Consider the following 20,686-nt stretch of genomic DNA (forward strand, 5'->3'; position numbering starts at 1 on the left):
TAGTGTACCGAGCAACAGTCATGAAGAGGCTCGTGAACCAATCAACACTGCATCGCATGCATTAGTCCAGTATTCAAATGCATTAGTGCAGTATTCAAAAGGATGATTCCGCAAACGTCGGTGGCGAGTAACACGCTTCAGAACCACTGGACCAAATGCTGCTTCCAACGGAGTCGTGAGCATTGTTTGCTCACCAGCTTAATTGAGCAGCCGCCAACGACGGGCGTGCCGCGAGGGACAGTAAGTTTTCCTGAAGTAAAAGGACATTTCATTTGGTATCAATGGATACCTGGAGACTTTTGATTGCCTGTAAAGAAACGTGCGAATTAAGCTGTAAGAAACGCTTTAAATGACGACACACTAGTTATCTTGCCATTAACCAGACCCGACGCCAACTTTATCGTCACTGCGACTATGAGAACTGTGACAAACTGGCATTGGTCGTATTTGGGTAGTTGCCTTAGCCATCTTCACAGGCTTGAGCCCATACTATGTCTTTTCGAATGCGGCATGTCCTCCAGCAAACTTATGCAAGCAGGCAGCTGCATGTAACAGTGCGTTAATTGAAGCTGCTGCACAGCGCACGTTATCCGTATTGTAAAAGATATGGCTGTTGCTGCATAATGAGCCTTCAGCGACAACGTCCTGCGAAATTATCTTCTACAGTTTATTTTTCCGCCCTCTTTTCTTCGTTCGTTTTTTAACTCGTAGATTTCTTTGAACCGAAAGGCTTCAAGAACGTTACATCGGCTGGTCATTCTGTCAAAACAAAATAGAGACCTTCTCTTTTTCTATCCTTCAATGTACAAACCATGTTTACAGACAGTGAAGCTATGAATACTATGCATGGTACAGAGGAGAGGGGGCGAGGTTGAACGAACCTGTACAGTGACCGACAATTGTCGGTGATTAACCGCTTGTTGCTATGTGTGCGACAGGATATGATTTCACACGTTTCCGTCTCTCTCACCGATATCACCGATACGATATCGGGTGATAAACTTCGTGCGAATACAAAAGGTGCATGCGACGCTATTGCAGCCTACTCGAAACGATACTTGCTAACTGTTCGACACTTGTACGACGCTGCCTTTACCCCCGGACGCACTTCAGCACTCGAAAGCCACGACCATCATCGGAGTACCTGAGCCATGGATGTTAACCACCAGTCTGAACATTCACTGAAATGGGACATAAGAAAGTTTTACCAGCGCTCCTGCGTTCCCGAAGTATCGGAACCAATTAGTGGTGTCGTGCATGGAACGCTGCCATACTGGCTCCGAGGAAAGCTGCTACGAAACGGCCCGGGCCTTTCTGCCGTCGGTCCTGACCGCTACAACCATGTATTTGATGGCCTCGCATTGGTAAGGCAGTTCAGCATTGAGAACGGTCACGTGTTCTACAAAAACCGCTTTCTGAGGAGTCAATCGTACATCCGCAACCGCAGGGCCAACCGAATCGTCGTCTCCGAATTCGGAACTTTGGCGCATCCCGATCCTTGTGCCACGCTGTTCGAACGCCTGGCTTCGTATTTCACCATGGACATGACGGACAATGCCCTCGTGAATGTGATGCCTATAGGTGATGAAGTCTACGCCATGACGGAGTCACCGTACATGTTTCGAGTGGATCCTGTTACTCTGGAAACTGTTGACAAGAAGAACCTGACGGACTTCGTAGCCGTACATACCGCCACGGCGCACCCACATTTAGACGTAAAAGATGGCACCACGTACAACATCGGGACAAACATGGGACTTAATCCTGGGTTTGTCTTAATTCGCTACCCTCCCAGCGGCGAATGCGTTCCCAGCTCAGTGAACAGCGTGAGAGTCGTGGGCAAGATACCGTTCAGCTCTCGCACGACGGTGCCCTACGTCCACAGCTTCGCTCTCACGGAGAAATGGGTGGTCGTAGTGGAGCAGCCTCTCGCTCTCCACTTGCCGACTATGCTTCGGTGCAAATTTCTTGGTGACAAGGCTTACGTTGATGCACTGAAGTTCAACCCCGAGAAAGGCGTCCGCTTTCACATTATGAACAAAAAGACTGGAGAACTGCATTCCACCGTGTTCGAGGCCGCTGCTTTTTTCATATTTCACCACATAAACGCCTTCGAGCAAGGGGATGACGTCGTTGTTGATGCTTGTTGCTTCGACGACGAGGGCATCATGAGGAGCTTAGTATACACGGAAAAGAATCCTGGTAACTTTGAGATGGCCCACCTTCGCCGCTTTACTCTACCGCTGAATCGAGGCCGAGGCGAGAGAATCGCTGTAGAGCCGCAGAATCTGGCAAAGGGCAACCTGCTAGGCGAGCTTCCGCGCATCAACCAGAACCATAACGGGAAACCATATCGGTTCGTCTACTGCATTAGCAATGTTCCTGGTCAGGAGCACAGGATGTTTCTATCCAAGCTTGACGTCATCACTGGTGAATGGCGGCGCTGGGAAAGAGAAGGATGGTACCCGTCCGAACCAGTCTTTGTTTCTCGACCAGGTTCCGTCGAAGAGGATGACGGAGTCGTTCTAAGTTCTCTGCTTCAAGAGGACAAGGAAAAGAAGCTGGCTCTCGTCGTGCTTGATGCACAGAGCTTCCGGCAGTTGGCTGTGGTGGAATTCAATTGTCCGTCCTCGGTCCCCGGAGATTTTCACGGCTGGTTTTTCCAGGACCAAGACTAAGAAGCATAGAAAGTGTCTGGGAACCGTTGAATACGGCTTGACGTGAACCACTTGCTCTTAATCAGAGAAACATCTTTGAGGACATCAGGGAGTATATATGAAGCGTTTTGTACGACGCAGAGATTTTAGTTCTATTGTGAGTGTGCAAATATCCAGGCTTCGCTATATCATATTAAACATAATAGTCATGTTTCGCCTGCCAAACAACTAGAACTTTTTGCGCACAGGTGTTCTAAATATTGAGTTAAACGTTTTTCTTGCTTTATTGGAGCTGACTGCTTTTACTTGCGAACAAGGTGACAGTGCAGCTGTATTGCATTTCTGAACACTGTATAACTGCATATTAAAAAAAAATAATAAAGTGAAAGCTAAACAATAGGCCTACCGGCGTGCGCCATCTGAACAGAGTGAAACGGTCTCATGCACTAGATGCTCTCTCCGTGTATAACTTTTGTTTCGGCGCATCGGTGCTTACCAAAGACGATTCTAAGCAGACAAGAAAAAATTCTCAACACAAGGACCAGTCAGTGCTGCAACTATTTTATTATGCATGGTGCGGCAAGCGTTTCTCGCCCACATACATCATAAAGTACGGCCTCAAAGCTTTCACCGAGAGTTGCTTTGGGTCATCACTTTGGTCCAGGATCTTTGAAGCCACCGGAGAGTTATGAATCAATACATTTTGTTGTAATCACATAATTAAGTTCTTTAAGTCATACGTCATAAGAAATACGTTATACGTCATAAGATTAGGGAATACGAGCCCCGTGGCCGAATTCAGAAAGTTTTCTATTTGTAAGAGCTGTTTGCCGTTGGTCGTGCGCCTTCGCTAATAACCAACAGCACCACTGTGTCACACCTCCTCTTGCAATGTTTGCGTAAGTATATTTTCGAAAATGAAGTCGCGGCGTCTTCGCGTATTCGCAAAACATATTTCACCTTATTGGGCGGCGCTCAGGTGATTGCCATTCCAAAAAAGCGGTTGTGGTGATAACGACAAGATTGTCGCATCTACTGCAGATAATGGAGGACACTTACTGAAGAGAAGCTTTATGAATGCAAGCTCTTGATTAGTTCACCCACACATCCACCACGCAGCGTACCTACCAGGTGTTTGCTATTAGCTGCACCAATTTTTTTACAATTGCCGGTGGCAGATAGGCCTATTCAAACCCATGAGCTAAATTACACAATGAGGCGGACATTACTTCTGCGAGAAATCAAAATGCCTAATTGAATAACATGCTTAGACTAATGAACTCTTTAATTATTTACTTTACGGCACATATTGCAATTTACGAAGTTTAGCTAGCGAGTACACAAGGCTTATCCAGTTAGAACGAATTCTCAGGACTACACCAGTTTCGACATTTTCATTTTCAAAGTGTGCGATGAAATACATTGGCGTTCCGGTCGCTGTTGTGCTTCAATGCATAAAGTTTGACGGCGCATATCTCGAAACTAATCTGTCATCCTCAGAATAGTTTGCAAGTCGATATGCCTTGCAAACTGACTAGCTGCAATTCGTAGACTACAATGTATGCCGTAACTTAATTAGTAAAAAAGTGCTTTAGTGAAATTTTGTAAATTACTCAATTGCGAATTTGCTCGAGGAAGTAATGTCCGCCTTATCGAGTAATACAGTTCAAGAGTTTGAATTGCGCCATCTGCCACATGCAATTTAAAAAATTTTGGTGCGTGTAAAAAAAAAATTCTGTTATCTAAATACAGGCTGTTTCTTGGACTATACAGATTTTTTATAAAAAGGCCATGGGATGAAAATGCGCCATTTTGCGAAGGAATTCTTAGGCCAGGCGTACACCAACCGCTGATAACCTCAGTTTCAGAAGTTTACTTTAGAAACATTCGGCAATTAACCTTTTTATTAGAGTCTTGGGAGGAGTTGGTATTTATGCGAGAAATTTGGAGGCAGTCACATTTTATTGCGCTTGTGTTTTTTTAAACTTGAAAATCGCACAACCCCAGAGATTCCGGGCATCGGCTTCAGTTCAGCGCTTTTGCACTACGTGCCGCACAGACCTTCAAGATTCAGAATTGGCGCGATGACACACGCAGTGCACATGGATGTAAACAGAATATATATATATATATATATATATATATATATATATATATATATATATATATATATATATATATATATATATATATATATACCAGAAAAAAAGCAGTTCTGGGTCCGGGTAAGTATTCAGGCGCGATGACACACGCAGTGCACATGGATGTAAACAGAATATATATATATATATATATATATATATATATATATATATATATATATATATATATATATATATATATATATATATATATATATACCAGAAACAAAGCAGTTCTGGGTCCGGGTAAGTATTCACAGTGAAACAGACGCGCGTATGAAGCGGTTTCTTGACGTTTCGGGCCGGGGTCGGGCCTTCCTCATATATATATATATATATATATATATATATATATATATATATATATATATATACACCCAAAACCAGGGCCTCGACATCAGCTTTCACCACCGAGCGCGAATAACTGATCTGATAACCGCCGCGCGTATGAAGGCCAAACTACACGTACGCGTGCCGGCGCGTGAAAGCTCGTTCCCACGTGCCTCACGTATGGGCAGATGGTGCAGGACAGATCGTACGCGTCGAAGCACAGCGCGAGCACAGGTATCTTCTGTAGACAAATATCGGTGCTCTGACTGCTTCACAAAAATACGAAACGATGTCTACGAAGGCGACAGTAGTAAGGCAAGTGGGCGCGCGCTGGCGCGCGTCTTGTAGATTCAAACCGCCATTCCTCGTCAGGTGCGGCAAACGCTAGGCCTATCGCGCACCAGCAAGCGTGCGCGTAGTTTGGCCATAAGACTAGCGGCAGGCTGGTCAACCGTGAATCAGCAGTTTTACAGGCGTACAAGAGGCTCAGTCGAACCTCGAGAAGGCGGGTGCAGACTCTCGAAAAGGCAACCGTCCCCCCCCCCCCCCCCCCACACCCCGCCTCTTCGTCCCATGCCTCGTCTACTTTTTGTCCGATGTGGCTTCCCTGGGTGTCTTATAAAAACAAGAACGTCCTTTTGTCGCTGCAGTTCTCGGAATTTCATAAGCTGATTTTCAAAGAATAATGTAAGCTTGCTAAATGGTGTTGATGGGCCGATGTTTCACGATATGCAGACGCAGGCTTAACGTCCTTAAATTTCGGCTGGCCTCAGTTTACGAGCCGATCTGCGCATTTGCTTGCAGGCGCCTGGTCGCATTATGTTCACTGCTGCATACGTCAGTGTCTATTTTTTTTTCCTTCTTTCTTTTTTCTTTTTTTTTTGCACAGAGGACGTGTACAAGCCGGGTACGTTTTTTGAGGACTTGGTAAACGACGGTAGTAAATGCAGAAAATAACCTGCAACTTGTCAATGTTCACTGAAAGGCTAATATACATATATATATATATATATATATATATATATATATATAGTTCCGTTCTTTTCGCAAGCTCGCATGTCGCGCGACTTGTTGCACAACTCCCCGGCACACTAAGCTAAACGTTCTGCTGATCGACTATCGTAGCATTGTAAACAAAGTTGTAAACAGCGTTATCCTTTCTGCAAAGCCTCATGTAGTGATCAGAACTGAATTGTGGCTTGACGAAACAGTGAACAACAGTGAAGTTTTTACCGCTGCTTTTACTATTTACAGACGAGACCGCGACAGGCACGGTGGTGGTGTATTCCTCTTAGTTGACAAATGCCTCCCAAGTGTTCCAATAGAGAGCACCAACATTGACTGTGAAACTGTGTGGTGCCGAGTGAGGCTGCATGATTCCACACATATTGTATTTGGTACGTATTACCGTAGCCCTAGCTGTATTAGTCCAGTTAGTTTTATTTCACTCTCTGGTACCCTCCAAAGCCAGACGACCGATTTCATACTTGGTGGTGATTTTGCCATGCCTTCCGCGCTTTGGGTAGACAGGTCCCCAGTATTGTCCTCTTGTTGCGCACTCTCACTTGAATTCAGTGGCATGATCACTGCCAACGGTCTTTATCAGTTTGTAGACTTCCCTACAAGACGAAGTGGTGAGAGCGCTTATGTACTTGACCGGATTTTCTCAAACTCTGATCGATTGGTGGAATCTGTCCCGCCTGTTCCTGGGATTAGCGACCATGAAGCCGTCTTGGCACAGATTTGATGCCTGCGATTTCATCCGATTAAAGCCCCACCGCGCAAAGTGTTCTTTTTTGAAAAGGGTGATTATAGTTTAATTACGCACTGCCTGGAAGTATTCTACGAAGAGTTTCTAGACTGCACCGATACTTCCAACATTAATGAGCTATGCGAGCTACTTAAAAACAAACTGCTCTCTTTGGTTGACAAATACGTACCATCAAAAATATTGTCGAGTAAACAAAGACGGAGCAAGCCATGGTTCACTACTGAAATCAAGCGTTTGCTGAATCAAAGAGGTCGCCTTTTCCGCCGATACATTTACTCAGATGATGACGGGATATATAAGCAATCAGACGAGTCAGGGAAACAGGTCAAATTAAAGATAAAATATTCCAAAGATGATTTCAGTGCCTTGCTTAGTGAAAAACTGAAACATAACCTTAAAGAAATATGGAAATATGTCAAAGCCACTGGCAAAGAAGAAAGCTCCATTCCTACGATCTTGACTGTTCAAGGCCAAATTACTGACGATTCAGAAAAGGCTGCTCACTTTAACAGCTACTTTCAATCCGTGTTTTCTGCACCTACCAGACGCCCTATAGCTGGTCCGATCCCGCACAGCCTAGACACTATGTCGGACAAAATTATCTCCTACGAAGGTGTCCTGAAGCTTCTACAGGAACTAAAACTAATACAGCTAGTGGCCCTGACAACATTCCGTGTCACGTGCTTAAAATGTGTGCCCCAGTTATCGCCAAATTTCTAGTTTTACTGTTCAGCGTATCAATATCCTGCAGTGCTTTGCCATGTGAATGAAAAAGGGCGAACGTTGTGCCTGCACATAAAAATGGTCCTCGATGCCAAGTTGAAAATTATAGGCCAATATCTTTAACCCTGTGTGCTGCAAATCATTGGAGCACGTTCTCTACTCTTGTATATTTCGTCATTTGCAGGATCACCAATTTTTTGTCAGTTATCAACATGGCTTCAGAGCTGGCTTGTCATGTGTGACCCAACTTGTTGAATTTTCACATGCTATTTTCTTATCTTTTGACAATGGTAAAGAGGTTGATTGCCTATTGTTGGACTTTCAAAAAGCGTTTGACACGGTATCACATTCATTGCTGTTGTTTAAGCTTTCTTGCCTTGGTTTGCCGAGTAATATCTTACACTGAATAAAAGAGTACCTTCATGACCGCAGTCAAAACGTCGTCATCAACGGCCCACAATCACACTCCATAACGGTAACATCTGGCGTGCCGCAGGGATCCGTCCTCGGCCCACTTTTGTTTTTAATCTTTATAAATTATATTGGCTCAGGCGTGACATCAAAAATTCGTCTATATGCAGATGATTGCGCACTTTATCGAGATATAGAAAACGAGGACGATACAGCTGCATTACAAATGGACCTCAATCAGATTATTTCATGGTGCAGCAAATGGAATATGACTCTAAATCCTAAAAATGCTGCCACATTAACTTGAGTAGAAAAAAGGTAAAAATACTCAGTAGCTACTTTTTACATAACCATCAAATAGCCACATATAAGGTTGTTAAATACTTAGGTGTGTATTTTCTCCTATAATCTAACCTGGAACAATCATGTCGAATATATAGCTTTGAAGGCTGGTCGCGTTTTAAACTTTATTAAAAGAAATTTTCGCAATGTGCCTAGTGACGTGAAAGAAATTCTGTATATCTCCAACGTACGCTCAATATTAGAGTACGCAGCAACAGTGTGGGATCCACTCACTAAAATGCTAATAAATAAACTTGAAGCGATACAAAACTATTCGGTGCGTTTTAATTTAAAGTCATATGACCGTCACAGCAGCGTCAGCGCGTTAAGAAGGCAGCTAGGCTGGGACTCCCTGCAGCTTCGTCGTGCGTCTTTCCGAATAAATCTCTTAAACGACATTATGAAAAAAAAATGGCATTGACCACGGAGCTTACCTAGAACCTCCCACGTATATTTCCCGAAGAAAAGACCATAGCTGTAAAATACGCGAAATTTCCTGTCGGACATCTTTATTTAAATCAGCTTTTTTCCCCACGCACGATATCCGAATGGAAAAGCCTACCAAACTCAATAGTTACATTAAATGACAATAGCTTCTTGACCGCGCTCAAATCGCATTTACGGGGACAACGTGACGCGTAATTGTGCACTGTACCTTCTCATCATAAACCATTGCCTACTGTACTAATTTGAGTGATGTCTGTGATTTGCCTGTTATCTACATGTTAAACTTTTTTTTCATACATCATTTAAGTATTTGTTCATGTTTTTAGCTGCAGTGATGCTGGGTCCTGTCGACCTCACTTGTGATCCCAGTGCTTTCGCTTATTCCTTTGTGCGCCTCCCGTACTTCAATGCCCGTATGGGCAATCTGTACGTACGAAAATAAAGAAATAAATAAAAAGCAGAAGACCTTCGTCATTAATGTCCTTAATCAAACGGCACGCTATGCCGCGCCCTTGCCTCTCAGCTAAGGATCGGCCATACCGTGATGAAACTGAATATAGGCTGATATACACGACCAATTTAGGATTCGCGAAACGCACCGCCGTTATTTGGTGATTATGATGGCCTGCTGCTTTGCACGAGGTATACGGTTGAAACCTGCTATTACGCTCCGTTTATTTAAGGGAAACTACATGCACGTGTATCTTTATCGTGTAATGAACGTTGTTAATCTTAAACAAACTAAATTGTTCCGTGCCCTCGTCTACGGCACCCCCAATTTCGGCCTGTGCACATTCGGGTCACTAACATCAGTCAACGAAAACTACCCATATTTTACTCTGAGCAAAACAAGTCAAGCAATTGTTTCTCGAGGCGTCAGCTTTTTTTTAGCCGCCTCACGGCCTCGCAAATCCACAGCATGATGAGATACTTAATACGAGTGTGTCTAACTGGTGCTAAAATTTTCAGCCAACTTGAATGGAAAGTTTTTAAGTTTTTATTGTTTGCAATAAAATTCATACTTGACCATCAGAATACAAGTTGCATGCATTGGCAATTACATAATTAACTATATGAACTGGTGCAGCTAATTTAACCACAGCTTATGGCCCGAGAGGCTAGGCTACGTTAAATCCAGGTAAATGGTTATTCATTGAGGTAAGGCAAGCCGTTCATCTCTCTGTACTTAGCACTGTTTCCGGGAATCGAAGAGACGCCTCTCTTAACGCCGGAAAGAGTATTTATTTATTTATTTATTTATTTATTTATTTATTTATTTATTTGATTCCATACTGCACACCTCGAGGGCCTAGCTAAGCAGGAGGGAGTGCAAAGCATTGCAGAATAAACAAATACATTAAAAACTGGTACATATATCAATAATACATGCTGTGAGCGGCACGCATAACACAAGTTTAATTAGGTTAACAATGGCAGATAATCCGGTAACACACAGTAAATGGAATAAAGTTAGGTGGAGCAACTTAAACAACACGACCGTGTAAGGGTGCATTGTGTAGCGAAAAATTTAAATACAGCCTATAGCGCAGCTCAGCTAAAATTACAGATATACAAGCAAGATTATTTTCTTTGACACTGCAATTGTGCTTTGCTTTGCTTATGTAAAGTTATCCTACAAATTATTCACGTTTGCTTCAAGCTACGTACCCACAATAGTAATTAATTTCTCAAGACACTAAGCATCGTGACATATTCACAAGCGTTTCACGGCAATTTCCAATAGATCTACATCTGTGGCATTTCTCACCTGTGTTAAAATGTGAAATGAAACTGTTAAAATGGGAAATGAAACCCGATGCTTAGGAATAAACTCGCTGATCTGCGAGCCTCATCATATGGCGAATTTGCTGTTCGAGTGTACAATGCGCATTTAATGCTCTTAACGTAAGCAGTAAGTGGTCGTAGGTACGCTCGTTGAGCGTTATATCTATGCTACTTCTACAACATGTACTGCCACCCTCTGATTTCGGGTTCCATCTCCTGAAAATGGGGGACGGATAATAATTTATAACTAAAGAGCGTTGCACTCCCATAACTGCATTCCTTTTCTGCCAGTCATCTGTAACAGAAGCCGCGGCCCCACAGGAGTCTCCAAATCAATAAGGACTAAGTTATCTACTCTATTTATTGATTTAGGTGTTCCAATGTCTCCCTCTCAAAGGTAGCGTCCGTTTCGTTTCTTCTACTTCATCCATTTTCACCTCTGGTCCATCGTTTTCGCTGAGCAACCACCACCGACCGCTTCCACGACCGTGTAAAAACGATACTAACAACGATAATAATCGCTACTACTATTACTACCAACACCATCCCCAATGCTGCTGCTAATACTACTACTACTACTACTACTACTACTACTACTACTACTACTACTACTACTACTACTAATACTACTAGTACGAACGAACTAGAACTAATATTATTACTACTTATCGAATAAATTTATAATTCTGTAACAACAAGAACAACATCAAAGAATGCTTTACGTCAAATCCAACGCACTGTTTAAGTCTAAGTGATGCGAATGTTCCTTTGCTTTTGGAGAAGAGCTTTAACATGTTAAATAGGTGGCATGGCTTTCAATTTGGTGCAGATTGACGGTGGAATCGGCATTCCGTGGCTCACGTATTGTCGTTATTATTTTTTTTTTCATTCACCATAAACTAAATCTCAAATCTCCTAGGCGAACTAAAATGAACTCTGGGCTTGGGCTCATGTATACTGAGGGATAGTGTCCCTGTAAACGCTATCGCGGGGTCTTCCTTTTCCTGGCTCCCCTCGTACCGCCATCGACCAAGCGTCATCACGTCATTGACAAGTGATATCAATCGTTCTACTCGAAGTAACGAAGCCCACCTGGCGGCGACAACGCCAGTATACCACTTGCGTCGGCTCTTGTGCCATCGGTATCGCCAAATGCGCGTTCTCATGGCAGCAGTAGAGCATCCTTAGCAAGCACATTTTACCGCTTCGGCCGCAGCAACAAGCTCACTACATCATGTGCACTAGAGCAGTATGCACGCTCATCATCGCCGCGCTTACTTATCTGCATCACCTTTGAGCATGAATGGGTACCGTGCACCCGGACTGCACGAATCGTACTGAAAGCGGGAAAGCTCTTCGTGCTTTGCGGACGGGCTGTTGTCGCCTGCAACAGTTATAGCGTATTGCCGGGACAGGGCTATCGCTTTAATACCGAACTCGACTCTACACGCCGCATTTTTCTTTGGAGCAAGCCTTCACTGTAATAGCGTTCACAATTTAACGTGAAAACATGCCGAGCTTGGTTACGTCATAGTGCACAGCTATCGCTTTTAAAATCAGCCGTTCTTTAAATATTTGGCCCCAAGCTCCGCCGTATCCAATAACCCTCGCATTGCCAACGGCAGCCACCATTGAGTTTCGCTACAGTTCACAGAAGCAACAACATAGCCATACACTCATAGGATGCACAAGGCGACAGCTATAGCTTCGAAATTTCATTGCTTTTTTAACACATTTACACAAATGATCCATTTTAGCGTAGTGTTTTCTACCGTGTCTTCACCAAATCAGTTAAAGCAAAAAGCGTGAGATACACCATCAACTACCACGAAATCGCGGGTAAGGCTGTAATAGAGCTATTCACTTTAAAAGCTTTTTCATACAGAATGAAACTTTCACATGGAATAAGCAAAGCGTGTGGTATAATGCAGAACGTAGGTGATAGAAACCAGATGGTATGCGTGCTCCGCCACGTCAGAGTTACACTCCTACCACTCGTAATTCTTCCAGCCTCATGCTGCAGCCCGCACGGTGATTGCTTAAAGCGCCTGCTACATCACGGCTCGAGGTTTTTCCCAATCGCCAGAAACCGGCGTAGTCCCTGCGTGTGCTAGGAGCGTCTTTTATTGCAGTAGCAATTACATAGACACTCCAGGCACATTTCTGCCCTCGGCGTCAGTGTCGCCGTGGGGGTCCGCGTAAAGCCCAAGGGCGATAAAATCATCGCCGGGCGTCGTATGCTGTATGCGCGAGTGAGCCGGCGATCGCGGCTCAATAGACAAGAACGGCACCGAGAGCGGCGCTGCTGCGCCGGCGTTGAGAGCGCCGCATGCGAAGCAAAATTCTATTAGCGGGTGGTACTCCTCTCCCATCTCTCGTTCGCGCCGCCTTGATTGCCTCCTGCACTGCGCGTGTTTGGGCACGTTTCGCGCCGCGCGCGGTGTGTGCCGACGTGTGTGCGCGTGAAGTGCGGTGTACAGTTTGTTTCACATTTAGGGGAAAACTCGGAGCGCATTGCATCGCGATGCGGCGAGCGCTTGAGTCAGGCGGCGGCAGCAGCTCGCGCAGGTGCTCAAGGGGCGGGATCTTGAACGGCGTCGTCTGCAACGGCGGCGCGCGCTGGCCGCATTGTTGCTAAACGTTCTACTATCAGTTGCAGGGCGCCGATCTCAGCGTTACGGCGTGAAATGAGCCGGTATTCTTTACTATGCGTTGTGCGACGCCAACTTATATGCCTCGAAGGTAAGTTCATCGCTGCAGGGCAGTCATAGACGACGTACTGATTCCATACATTCTTGACGGCCCGTTTCTGGAAGGCGACTATATATTCTAACGCGATAGGTCGCCGATCCACACTGCTCGTGTGCTGCAACAACTGCTAGAAGAGGTGACCACTCTCTTGGAGTGGCCACCTCAATCCCCGGGCGCCAACATCATTTAAAATGTCTGGGGCTCGTTGAAAGTATCGCTGGCGCACCATCCCCTCTATCAGTCGCCCGAGGATAGGCTTCGATCCACCATCGTCAGCGACTGAGACGTGCTGCGAATGAACACATCCCTGATCAAGTCATTCTGCACTTCACTTCCTTCCAGGATGAGCGCTGTCATCGCTGCCGCTGGGGACATGACGCGATACTGAAGTTCCGTGCGTGACGTGTCCAATTCCCCGCCGGCGGGCAGAGTCTGTCTGGTGTAGCGAATGATTGTCGAGAAAAATCATTTCTAGCTCCTTGTCTGAACCTAAAACATTCATTTAATCGTATCCGTTTGTTTCATCGTGTTCGACTCCCATAGTTATCATTGTAGAGTGCTTTGTTTTCCTTTCGAGTCAAAGACTGAACACGTTGCGCGCACATCTTAGTGCGTCTTGTCGCTGCTTATTACGGTAGCACACACAGTGAAGAAATATACGTGCACTGCCCCTGACAGTAGCACGCTTCCCGACAATGCGGCCAGCGCGCGCCGCCGTAGCAGACGACGCAGATCACGACTCCGCCCCTCGAGCGTCTGCGCCTGCTCGAGCTGCTGCCACCGCACGACTCCATTGCTTGCCGCATCGCGATGCAATACGTTCCGAGTTTTCCCTTAAGTGTGAAACAGACTGTACACGCTTCTATTTGCCTTTAAGAAGATCGGTACGCTTGACGATTGTTTTTATGGCTGCAATGCGGCGAAAGGGCAGTGTCTGCTTAACCATGTAAGTGACGCTGAGCAGGTAATTGGAAACGACATCGTATGTACCGCCGGAAAAATCGTCAGCACATACGATGCGGCACATACATACGGCACATACGAGCTAAAGTCATTTTTGCAGTTTCTCACAATATGTTTGCTACAAATCCGTGTTGTCTCTGATGGCGACAACGGTCTTCCATCGACACTGTGCGGAAATAAACAAAATATATCGATGACTTAAATTATATTGCGCGACAAAAAACGACACGGACGTGAGAGACGACACACCAAGCGCATGTCGTCGACACACCAAGCGCTTGGTGTGTCGTCTCTCACGTCCGTGTCGTTTTTTGTCGCGCAATATCATTTAAGTAATGGATTACCAACTTGCCCGGAATGCTGCTCTCAAAAATATATCGCTGCATAGCACAAGTATGACATGCGAACACAACTTTAACTAGTGCGTCCCCTACAATATGGAATAGAAGCAGCAGTGTAGACAGCTTGGCCATTTTTTAACAGTGCTCAAGAGACGGAAGTTGAAAGTATTAGTAATCATTCCTGCTTCAGCAATGCCGGCGCGACCAAGACGCGGGAGTGTATCGTCCAGTAACTCGATCGATCGGTGCAGTGGTGAAGCGGGAATGAACTCTGGTCATGCTCAATGCATCGTGCACATATTCACTTTCTCGGCACGCGTGAACTTCGGCCACTGCTAGCGCATACAACAGAAGTGTTTTCCATTCTTGGGCAGCGCACACATAAACGAAACACGAGAAAGAAGACAGGACAAGCGCTCGTCGAACAACTTAAAGTTTTTATATGAATAAAAGGATTATGTACCGAGTAATTATTAAATTCATGTGGGTTACATATAAAAACCGTCATACACTCAGGAGTGATCAATGAACGAGCTCGCTTCGTTTTCCAGTTGTTTACTTCGCTCGGCGCACCGCAGTAATCCATGTGTGTCGTCTGCTTATTTCGTACCATTTTCTTGTGAATCGGCAGAATTTCACTGGTGGCATCAACCCTTTCGTGTTTACATTGCTGTCGTGACAGTTAACAACACAATAATAATTTCCGGTCATCCAAAGAGGCGCCGTCGCAAACAAGAGACGTTTCGCGCGCAGCGCGAACTGAACGCGGGCGCGACCGAGGGAAGCGGCGGCGGAAACCTACACCCGTTGGAGATGAAATCGTTCCGCCAGGGGAGAAACGAGCGCTGGCGTCTAGGATGAAACTTGGCGTGCGGTCGTCTATATCGTGCACGCAAAGGAGGGAAGCGGAGAGGAAGCGCGCCGTCTTCCGTCGCGCGAGGCTCCGGGGCGAGAGTAGTGAAGGGGAGGGGGGGGTTTACTCCGGGCCGCTGTATCTTGAAAGGTATCTGCGACGGGCACTCGAAAGCTGTCGAGCGCTGTGTTTCCGCGGCTTAGTTCGCGTTGATGCGACACGCAGCACGAAAGACGGTTCGCTTGCGGTTGCTGCCGTGCGTCCTCGCTCGAATGTTTTGGTAGCGAATTTCCGCGGTCATCGAATGAGATGTGTTTATATTTGCTTGTGCGCGCGTGACACCATGCTTGTTAATTTAGTTAGTATGTCTTTCTTTACAGGCCGATAAATATACTACGCTTCCTTCCTATAACTGTCCACTAATTTGCTATCGTAATCGATGCTTCGCCTGTCGGGCGGAACTGCAACTTTTTTCCTTCCCCCTTAACGACTATGATTAACTACATCTAGGTGTTGTTTTTATTAGTAGGAGTACGAGTCCATTCAACACAACGCTTGAAACAATATGGGAGACTTTTATGCAACTCTGCGAAGTATATACAGATGCTTACTGCGCAAGATTTTGCAGCGGCACTTTGTTGAAAACGGCAGGTTTTCCATGTCAAATTGATCCTAACCCTAGCCGACTTATTCCCTGTGTCAGTGGTGTTATTCCAAGTAGAACGTCCTTCAAGAACCTTCGAATTCCGAGACAAGCAATATTTTGAGAAAATGTTAGCAGTTGAAACACTTTGTTGAAAATAAGATAGAAAGACCGAATACGACTAGCTTTTCTCCCATGTGACTGACGGCAATGTCTGAACGGTTTTTTTTTTACTTTTTTTGCGAGAGCAGCACTGACAGGAGACTTCAGTTCGAGTAAACAATTGCGAGAAAATGTTAGCAAGAGATTGATAGAGAGGGAATGACGCACGCCGAATGTCGTATTGGCTCTCGACCGAAACATCTTAGAGTGATTCAGTGATCACTAGGCACTTATGGGCTTTGCTCACATAAATAGCTTTTTCTGCAAGAATATTGGTAGCCTCCAGTCGAACACGCCGTCATGAAAACCACTCAGTCATCACACTGTGAATTAATGAGCAACAAACTAAGGAACTATACCCTAGAGGTAAAGAAACGACTTTAGTCACTAGTGACCCCTAGCTACCAAGTTATTATGCTAAGCTCTCCCTGTTTTACAGAACATAATTTCATGGATATCAAACGAAGTGTCATAAAACGAGTAATTCAACTGTGCAAACTGGGAACTTGTATTATTAGATCAAAAGTGATAAATATTCTTATTTACTGGTTGATTAGTACCTTCATTCGTGCAAGTGGTCATTGATATAAATCAAAAAGTTATGAAATAAGTATTCCTTTGGTTACCGCTACTGATTCATTACGCCCGGTCATTAGTGATCACAAGTGACATGCTCAGTTCAATGTTCTCGTACTTTCATATAGCTTAGCGTCATCGATATCAAATAAAAAGTCATACAAACGCTGACTCATCTATAATAACTAGGATATGGTAAGGTTATATCACCAGCGACTATATATCGCTTTGTTTAGACAGCAATGGTAGCCATACTGAAGTTGCCATGCTAAAAACCATACAGGGCGACCAACTTCATGCCATACTGAAGAAGGTAATCTTAAGCTTAGAAGAGATTGGGTACAGGGTCATAGCTGTTGTCTGTGACAATAACTCACTAAACAGGAAGGCAATGAAGATATTTCTGCCAAAGCCGATGCTTCGTCATGTTTACCCGCATTCGGCAGAGCCAGATCGACCGCTATTTTACGTGTTAGATGCTGTGCATCTCTTTAAGTGCATAAGAAATAATTGGCTGAACCAGAAGAATGCAGGCATTTGGCTTTTTCTGCCCACGCTTCGAGCTTTTCAACGATGATGTTCGTCCTGAATTCGAAATGTCTGCCTCATTTAGGCATTTGAGAGATTTACGTAAAGAGGAGTCATCTCTGCGGCTAAAGGCTGGCTATGGTTTGACGTCAAAGGCACTTAATCCAAGCAACTTGGAACGGCAGCATGTTAAGCTGGTTCTCCAGGTTTTTAATCCGCACGTAGCCGCAGCCCTGGCAGCTGGCAGTGGTGAAGCCAATTTTCAGCATGCGCCAGCAACAGCATATTTAATCAGAATCATTCTTCGCTGGTGTAGTATTGTCAACGTAAAGGCACCGAATAAGGGCTTCCATCATCGTAATGTTTACCAAGAACCCATGTCACACCAAACAGGTGACCCAAAAGTAGCGTTTCTAAACGTCACGCTTCTCCGTGGGATGCCGCGTTGACATCGAGGCACCCTGCTACCGCCGAAGCGGCGGACTTGCCGAGGCCGGCTTAAAGTGCATCGTCGATCAAAGCCACCGGGTCAGACAACGACGCAAAGAGGGGAAGCCAGGGGTGAATTTCGCACACGCACACACGCACAGTTGCGCTGCTGGATCAGCCAGCTAAAACATAGCCTTCGAGATTTGTTTCTACTAGGCGAGAACCATCTCTCGACTATGGTCCCTAGAATATTGGCTAGTCTGCCGTCCGCGCGCCACGCCGTATGGAGCCGGCGGGACGCTTTTTGAATGAAAGCGCAGAGGGTGCTGCGAGCAGTCCTAATGTAAAACCCCTAAATAAAGAAAGTAACGACGTCCTCTGAGCTTTGACACTCTCTCTCTCTCGCCTGCCGTGCCTCCGGAAGCTCCGTGGTTACGTGCTAGCGCGCGCTTTTTTGGTCCGTAGCAGACGCCGGCGCCATTCTCGGGTATCGCACTCGCGCTTCGGTTGGTGTCTGGCGGCGGAGTTTTGGCGGGAAGCGTATCGCTAGCGCTGGCGCCGTTTACGTACTGCGGCGTTGCCTAGCCTATGTTGCGCTTGTGGGTGCAACAACCGAGGAGGCTAGGGGAAAAGACTTTTTCGTTATTCTATCCGGAAGAAGCAACGCGGCTTGCCGAAAGATTTGGCTGCACACGATCGGTCGGATGAACTTTGAAAATGCGCGGGACCCGCGCCTTTGTGGGGAAAGTGGTCGTTCACCGGAAGTCACTCGTATTTTTTCGGATGATTTGGTGAGAAGCACGAGCGTCTGCAGCCCTTCCTCGCACTAAATAACGTTCGGCACGGTTGTAATTGGAAACATTCACTCACTGCTACGAAAGCCATGCTTCATGTTGTCTGACTATCGCCGTTCACGCTTCTCGTTCGGCAGGCTTTCTCATGATGTTGCGCACATTGCTTGGCGCACTCGTTTCGTTGTAGTTGAAACCGTTGCTGGGCTCAGACACGAAAGTTGCGCTTCATATGTTAGTTTGACCCGCCGTTCAGTGACGCGTGTTGCATACTGAAGTGACGCGCATTGCTACACTATTTTTTTTTTTTAGTTGGACCATGCCGACGAACTCGAGACTAAAACGGCGGTTCTCATCATTTGAGCCCCCGCTGTTCATGCTGCTCGCGGTGCAGGTCTAGCTTTTATGTAGCGTGCATTGGCGCACGTACTCGTATTTGCGGGGTTATTACCAAAGTGGGCAGTTACTGTGCCTAGGCACAGTAACGGCAGCTACATCTTGAGTGCGCCATACCTGCGCGCGTAAAAAAAAAAAAAACAGAATACAGATATCTACTAAACACAGCCGAAATTATATTGGGTGCAAAGCTGTCGTGCAAATCTAAGCTGGTTGAAACATATTTAACGCGGATAGGTCGGGTAAAAAAAAAAAAAAAAACTCTAACGAAGGGGCACGCAATGACCCAGGCCATTTTCAACGTTCGACGTTGATAAAGTTATTATGGCCACTCACACGGCCGGCTGACATATCAAAAGTTCTTAGTTTCGAAATTATTTGTGAACTGTCACCGTGTATATTTTCTTCCGTGCCTTGCGTCCTTTCACAAAAAGCTGTGCCATACCAAATCTTAGTTTCTTCATCTTAGGATCACTTCACCGAAGACCAATTTGAATGGTAAATCCTAAGGTATTAGGGCATCAAAAAATTAAGCTCAGATGCACTACCAAGCTTTTTTTGCAGCACGAGCAAACGCGCCTTTGACAGAGTATATTATGGAAGTAGTACACCACCATCGGTTCATATAAAACCTAGACGCCACGTCCGTGCTCGAAAAAAGTAAAAGGTAATTGACCACATACAAAGCGTATGTTGTTGCAATTTCTCTTGGCGGCGTTCAAGTTCAAATGAAGCTGATCAAAAGGCACTGTTCGAGAAAAAACACTCCGTTAGCTAGCTTGCGCACACCACCTCCACCGTTGACACCGCAACTTCGATAAGCACTGCAACGTAGATCCCAGCAGTTATTGAAGTAACTCATTCATGAACCACTCTTGTCATAAACGCAACAACCAAATTTTCCAGGAGCGCAGGGCACTGCCCGCCAAAGGGGCGAACGTTGGGAGCGTCTTCTAGCTGCACCCGGCCTAGGTGCCGCCACTGTCGGCGCCCGGGAAGAGCCGAGAGAAGGAGCGCAGCCATAGGAGGCGGAGAGAGGAGATGTCGTTACTTCTAGAAATGAGGAAGGAAAACCAAAGAACACCGGGAAAACTGAGGAGGGGTCCTACCCCCTCCGAGCGCTAGGAGAAAGTGTGGAGGAAATGACGTAGTAGGTTCTCGTTTATTTGTGCTTTTTTTTATTTCTTTTGCTGTAGCGGCCATGCTTTCGGGCCACAATGGTGGCTTTGTTATGGTTCTGTGCGCTCACACGTGCTGCTCCGTAAGTTTCGTACCGTGGCAAAGGCGCCGTGTGGGCAGGTTCGCATTAATCTCCGTGTTTTGTTGCGCTGTGTTATCTGGACCTTGCTCTCCCGGATGTTGCTGTGGCCAGCTGGGACAGGAGGAACTAAAGCTCGTGAAATGAACGCGCATGCAACGCTGTACGCAATGTACCGCGTCACGGCAATGACAACGGAGGAATCAGCGGGAAATTTTGCCCTCTTCGGCGGAATCATGCTAACGTGCCATCGCAGGCCGAAATCGATGCGTTTCAGAATCTGTACAATGAACGCATTGCAGGTCAGTGATTCCTCCTTTTTTGACAGCGCATGGTGCATTTGAGGCACGTAGAACGTACATTATGCAAGAATGCATAGTCCTCGTTT

The 20,686-nt window shown here is 45.6% G+C and overlaps 1 protein-coding gene across 1 annotated transcript; it reads left to right on the plus strand.

Moving 5' to 3' along the window:
• Nucleotides 1-1,050: 1,050 nt before the first annotated feature.
• Nucleotides 1,051-3,321, plus strand: LOC126518576 (retinoid isomerohydrolase-like). Its single transcript, XM_050168351.3, has one exon. The coding sequence runs from the start codon at nucleotides 1,152-1,154 to the stop codon at nucleotides 2,676-2,678; it is 1,527 nt and encodes a 508-aa protein (XP_050024308.2). The 5' UTR covers nucleotides 1,051-1,151; the 3' UTR covers nucleotides 2,679-3,321.
• Nucleotides 3,322-20,686: the final 17,365 nt, after the last annotated feature.

The sequence above is a fragment of the Dermacentor andersoni genome, chromosome 1, assembly GCF_023375885.2.
Source record: "Dermacentor andersoni chromosome 1, qqDerAnde1_hic_scaffold, whole genome shotgun sequence".
Classification (NCBI taxonomy): Eukaryota; Metazoa; Arthropoda; class Arachnida; order Ixodida; family Ixodidae; genus Dermacentor; species Dermacentor andersoni.

Coding starts and splice junctions, on each gene's coding strand:
- LOC126518576 (XM_050168351.3), top strand. CDS start 1,152: ATGGATGTTAACCACCAGTCTGAACATTCACTGAAATGGGACATAAGA.